We start from the raw sequence: 6,487 nt of genomic DNA on the forward strand, positions 1-6,487 counted from the left end.
ATAGTGTTATGTTGGCATTAACTTGGTTTTTGTTTATACCTTTCTTCTTGTAGGGTGACCGTTTTGGTGGTGCCTTAGATGGGGCTGCCCGCCAGTTCTCCGAAGCATATGATTCTAATCTGCATCCCATGGATTTCGTTAATCAAATGCGTAAGAATGGTCAGTTGATTATGGGCATTGGTCATCGTGTCAAATCCATAAATAATCCCGATGTGCGTGTGAAAATCATCAAAGAATTTGTCATAGACAACTTCCCTTCATGTCCACTACTGAAATATGCCTTAGAAGTGGAAAAAATAACCACAAGCAAAAAGCCCAATTTAATTTTGAATGTTGATGGTGTTATAGCCACATCATTTGTGGATATGCTGCGCAATTGCGGATCATTTACCAGGTAAGACATTTACAAGGTATAACATAAAAATTTGGAATATGCTAATCCCTTTTTTTTGTTACAGCGAGGAAGCTCAGGAGTATATAAATATTGGAGCCATAAATTCGTTATTCGTGCTGGGACGTAGTATAGGTTTCATTGGCCACTTCATGGATCAGAAACGTTTGAAACAAGGCCTTTATCGCCATCCTTGGGATGATATCTCCTACGTAATGCCAGAACAATTTAATTAAGCAATATGCGGTGTGTCATAAGGATACTTTATTATCATCATAAGCTTCGACACATCACAAACCAACAGAATTCTCCAATGTTATCCCCTTCTCATGTCTCAACTCATTGCTAGGAAATGTGTAATACCACAAACATGTCACATACTACTTCTACTACTTACTCTTTTCATTCCTTATTTTGTGTAAAATTTCATTTCTCTAAAAATTATTATTTTTTATACTTAGCCATGGCATTTAAAATCTTTTTCGCTTGTACGTAATTTAATTTTGTCAAATCGGTTATTTATATATATATATATATATCTTTAAAAGAAACTCTTTTTTTTAATATCCTATTTGTTTTGATGATTAATAGGAAGATACTTAATTGTTTGATGATCAACGTTTACACAACAACAACAAATATATTGACAACATATTACACAAATAAATGTGTATTATGTACCCAAAACAAATAAATGTATTGATATTAAAGAGAATTTATCGTACTATTCTATATAAAAAGAAAGCAAAACAAAACCATATAATTATTTTATTAGTTTCTATACACCACATTAAATGTTTCAAAAGTGCACTCGAAATTTAAAGTACTACATATTTTTAAAACAAAAATAAAACTAAATGAATGTAATTGTTGACTTGCAAAAAATTATTATATAATAGATCAAATGCACAAATGTTCAATAAATTCAAAACACAAATCTATGTCTATTGCAGCAAAATGCTAGAGAAGCAAAGCTTACACAATATATGTATGTATCGGAAAATGGTAGTGAGGGAGGGAAATTTACTCCATGGGCAGTGCAGGAACGTCAGAAGTTGGATGTGAAAGTCGATGCGGTCCAGAAGGCGTGACGCTCGTTTCTGGCCACACAATCACCACAAGCGTTAAACCCCAATGAAGTCCTTTGTTTTGTTTATTTTTGCCATTGAATTATTTTGTTTCGTTATATTAACCATATATTAAATAACTTAGTACAAAATGTATTAAACTGAATTCATATTTCTCGGCCTTAGTCATCGACCCTTGTCATATTCCAACTTAAATGCCCTACCTCATGACAGGTTACAACTTTTGAAAATAGTTCGAAAACAAGATACCGTACGATGTTAGCAACAAACATCATAAGAAGTGGCTGTGATGATCATAGCAAATGCATACACATTGAGTGTCGCGGAGTTGGTTCCAACTTTTGGATATTAGTTCGTAAACAACATACCTTTGGCGACAGCAACAATCATAAATGTTGTATGCGAGTAGCAACAAACATCATAGCAAGTGGCTGTGATTATCATAGCCAATGCATACACATGTGAGTGTCGCGGAGTTATGTAGTTCGTAAACAACAAAACGTTGGGCGACAAACAGCGGCACACGGGCAGACAGACATGCTAACAAGGCCATGCCAGCAGAGCGAGTTGAAGTTGCTGCCGTGGTGAATTGGCTGGTTATAAAAGGTGATGAATGTGACGAAACGGGATCAGTCGGTGAAGTAACAGCTGGTGGTTGAACGCAGGTCAGGCGGTAAAAAAAACATCAAGCCCACAGGAAGCAAGTGAGTATACCCAACCAGTGAAAAAAGTGGAAAGTGAACAGTGACAGTGCCAACTTTCATTTTCCTCGTGTTTTCGATCCTTCTTACGTGGTGGCGTGCCCGTAAGCAACGTAATCTTTCGTGTCTCCGAGCCTTCTTACGTGGCGACGTTTCCGTAAGCGACGTAACTTTAATTCTTGAGTCTCCGAGCCTTCTTTCGTGGTGGCGTACCTGTAAGCGAGGTAACTTTGATTCTTCTCGTATCTCCGACCCTTCTTACGTGGTGGTATACCCGCAAGCGACGTAACTTTTATTCTTCTCGCGCCTCCGAGCTTTCTTACGTGGTGGCGTACCCGTAAGCGACGTAACTAAGATTCTTCTCGCATCTCCGAGCTTTCTTACGTGGTGGCGTGCCCGTAAGCGACGTAACTTTGATTCGACCCGTGTCTCCGAGTCTTCTTACGTGGTCCATTCCCCTTTGGAAGGGTAAACGTTGATTCTTCTCGTTTCGCCGACTTACGTGGTTGCGTACCTATAAGCAACATAAACTTAGATTCTTCGCGGGTCTCCGAGCCTTCTTGCGTGGTGGCGTACCCGTAGACAACGTAAACTGTGATTCTACCCGTGTTTCGAATCTTCTTACATGGTGACGTGCCCGTAAGCACCCTAAAATTTATACTTAGCAGGGACCCCGCCGTGCTCTTGAGTTTCCTCGTCACGCCCGCCATCCATCCGCTCCTGCCGGCACCATTGAGGCAGCCGCGACCATTGTAGACCTGACCAGACGAACTGCCGGACCAGGCCACGTCTGCCAGAGAGGGCCTTCTGGAGAGTTCCGTGATGGCCGCTTCCTCACCGCTCCGCCTGCGCCAAATCTACAGGCAACTTCCGTATCCATTATTACTCCTTACGTCACTCTATCTCTAACCTCAATAAAACAGATTGTGAACCCAAATACATAATACATAACTGTCTTTCTCTACTCCGGTAGCTGCAAATATAAATTTCTGTGACGAACCCTAACCCCCGCGAGGGGAAACCTGTCGTTACACTGGTCACATTTGACAGCCTTTTCAGGTCCTCCGAACATACTGCAATCTGTGACAATGTCAAAAGAAGAAAGAAAGGTGCTCAGGTTGCTTGCCGGCAAAACCTTGTGTGCTGATACAGATAATTGCCCGGCCATTCATAATCTATGCTACGCCAGGGGCCTAATTCACGCATTCGCTGTCGAGCGAGTTTTTGCTCGAAGATTAATACCGTTCATTCATTATTAATCAAACATCGCCCAACCGGGCTTTACATTGATAGATTTGAAAATTTTCAAGTTTCGATAATACAAAAATCAATATTAAAATCTATTATAATACTATCACCAAAATAAATAACTAACAAATTTAGTGAATGTAAAAAAAAATTATTATTCGTTCAAACACCAAGAAAAAGCAGCAAATGTGAGATATCATCAGTGATGAAAACGAATTCAATTGTGTGGCCTATAAGAAATGTTGGATAAGCTTAGACTTGAAAGTTTGTTGATATACTGGGAAGTTTTAAAGCCTAGCAGGAAAGGTATTCCATAGCCTTGACAAGCGTATTATAAATGATCTTTCAAATACAACATGATTGAAAGAAGATGGTGACTGGGCTCAAGGATATTGAAGAAAGTGCTCAAAGAAACATCCAAGTAATTGTTTCGCAAAGTATTCGTAGTCTCGTCTACAACGACGACCGTTAACAAACCGTAGCATGCTATGAAAACACTTTTGAAGCCTAAGCAGATAAGGCCTATTGGATCCGGAATATACCTCAGTACCATACAATATATGAGGCATCAGCAACGAATGAGCCAGCATATATTTTATTTGTGTGGGTAAAATAACATTCAAATTGTAGAGCTTTTTAAGTATAAAGTTTAGTTTGGAGCAGATATTTGCAATGTGCAAGGAAAATACAATATCAGAATCAATTATAAAGCCCAATGAGGTCATGGTATCAGTCAAATTTCAGTCAGTTCAAATTTGGACAAATTTTTACTGGAAGTCGTTCGCGTACTTTATTTGCCAGCAGAAGAAAGAGGGCGATGGTAAATTTTGACAGTTAGAAAATAGAGAGCCTGCAAATTTCTACTGGGACTTTTTTGCCAGCAGAAATTTGCAACTTTGAACAGATGTTTTGTAAAGGTCATCTGTTTTATGAAAGCAGCCTTTACAAGAAAATACAAAAGCAAAATGGAGGAGGCCACCGTAGCGCAGAGGTTATCATGTCCGCCTATGACGCTGAACGCCTGGGTTCGAATCCTGGCGAGACCATCAGAAAAAATGTTCGGCGGTGGTTTTCCCCTCCTAATGCTGGCAACATTTGTGAGGTACTATACGATGTACAACTTCTCTCCAAAAAGGTATCGCACTGCGGCACGCCGTTCGGACTCGGCTATAAAAAGGAGGCCCCCTATCATTGAGCTTGAAATCAGACTGCACTCATAGATATGTGAGAAGTTTGCCCCTGTTTCTTAGTGGAATGTTCATGGGCAAAATTTGCAATTTTCAACGGCAAAATGGATCAAAAAGTCAGAGGTAAGTAAAATATATAAATGTTTATTGGTAATTATTAAGTTTGTTTCATTTTTATTTACTTTTAATGAAGATTCATGGCCGCAGCTAGAGTTTAGGTACAGAAAACTCGATAAATGAAATTTTAATTTTTTATATTAGAAGGTAAGTGCAAAATTTGTGGAATTACTTGGAAAATCTTGAAAAATTAAATCATTGTATCCTCCCAGACATCAAGAAAAGAGCAATTTTCGGTTTCTTAAGGGTTTTGATGGAATCATTCTCATCGGAAAGCTACGATGAAACCAACACCGTTCCTTTGAATTTGTTAAGATGGGAAGATCAGCTTCGTCAGCTGATTTTATACCGGAAAAACAGATGGTCGAGCCATTAAATCCGGATTTAAAGAGCGATGGGACCGGGGTTGATTGTCCTGAAAACGACTCGTTTTCCTTTACAATTTATAAGGGCAAAACCACTCGTTTGCCACAAATACGAGTCATTCCTGTGAGCTCAAATAAATGCATAAATTATGCTAAATAAACACAGCACTGAATAATGTCAAAAATAAAAATTGAATTTTTTCCAAAAAAAATTTATAAAATAAAAAACAATTAAAAAAAAATGGAAATATAATGATGCAGTCTCGTTGCAAAATCTATCAACTTTTTATGTATATGACCATGGCGAAACAATTAAAGGTTGTCTCATTTGTACAACAACCACAATTCACATGTCGCAATTCGCTATCTTGTCATCAAGCTGATCGGCTTTTTCCCAACGCACGCAAACAAATTTGTGTGCAGAGAATATGCGAGAAAGAAGATTACCACAAAAATCTGGCATCTTAATAGCGCCAAACCCGGCCCGCTGTTAACATTTAAATTATAAATTAAAACAAGAAAAATGTAAAAAAGACGCAAAGTGTGAAAACCTTTAAAATTAAAACAAAATATTTTAAGTTCTAGTGGGATTGGATAGACAATTCCTTCATCTGGGCCATGGCGAAACAATTAAAAGTGGTCTCATTTATACAACAACCACAAATCGTATGGTGCAATCCGCCATCTTGCCATCAAGCTGATTGTCGTTTTGCCAAAGAAGATAACAACAAAGAGAATGCAAACAAAAAGTTGTCATCTTAATACTGTCAAAGCTGGCCGGCTGTTAACAGCTGCTCGCGTGAGACCACCTTATTGAATCCGCCTTGCAGCTGGTCTAGCAACTTAACCTTGTGTAAATTTGCCTGGGCGGCAAGCAGCTATATATTGTATTTGATGTCAGGAGAAAAGCATCTTGTGGTAGAAATTCCACTTTTCTTAACATTTTAGTTTTTATTTGCTTTGCCGCAGCCAAAAAATTAAGATATTTGTAATTCCACAAGTAAAAATAATAAATGTAGAAATAAAAATGTGAAAAAATAAACAAAATGTTGAAAAAACTCTAAAATCTAAACAAACCATTTGACATAAGATACAATTCTAATACAACTCTGAAATTGGAAAATTTTAATTTACCGAGCATCTTGGCATGGCTGACTTATTTTGAAGGCTGTCTCATTTGTATAAGAACTTAAAAACCCACGTTGCCATCAATCAGATTGATATTTTGCCAGGACAAACAAAGAAATTTGTAGTGTGTGTACCGAGAAAGAAGACAACAAAAAAGAGAATTCAAACAAAATTCTGACATTTAATACTGTCAAACCTGGCCGTCTGTTAACAGCTGTTCGCGTGAGACCATCTTTTTGAAAATTAAATCGAAATCGCCATA

At 38.1% G+C, this 6,487-nt stretch overlaps 1 protein-coding gene across 5 annotated transcripts in view; it reads left to right on the top strand.

Annotated features, from left to right (window-relative positions):
- Window positions 1–1,376, top strand: part of LOC106080979 (ATP-citrate synthase) — a 30,947-nt gene extending 29,571 nt beyond the window's left edge. For all 5 annotated transcript variants that reach the window (XM_059370619.1, XM_013242629.2, XM_059370621.1 and 2 more), the window contains exons 8-9: window positions 54–394; window positions 459–1,376. In XM_059370619.1, coding sequence (XP_059226602.1) covers window positions 54–394; window positions 459–627 — 510 coding nt within the window. In that variant the 3' untranslated portion in view covers window positions 628–1,376. The remainder of the gene's footprint in view (window positions 1–53; window positions 395–458) is intronic.
- The last annotated feature ends 5,111 nt before the right edge of the window (window positions 1,377–6,487 follow it).

Source organism: Stomoxys calcitrans, chromosome 5, assembly GCF_963082655.1.
Source record: "Stomoxys calcitrans chromosome 5, idStoCalc2.1, whole genome shotgun sequence".
Classification (NCBI taxonomy): domain Eukaryota; kingdom Metazoa; phylum Arthropoda; class Insecta; order Diptera; family Muscidae; genus Stomoxys; species Stomoxys calcitrans.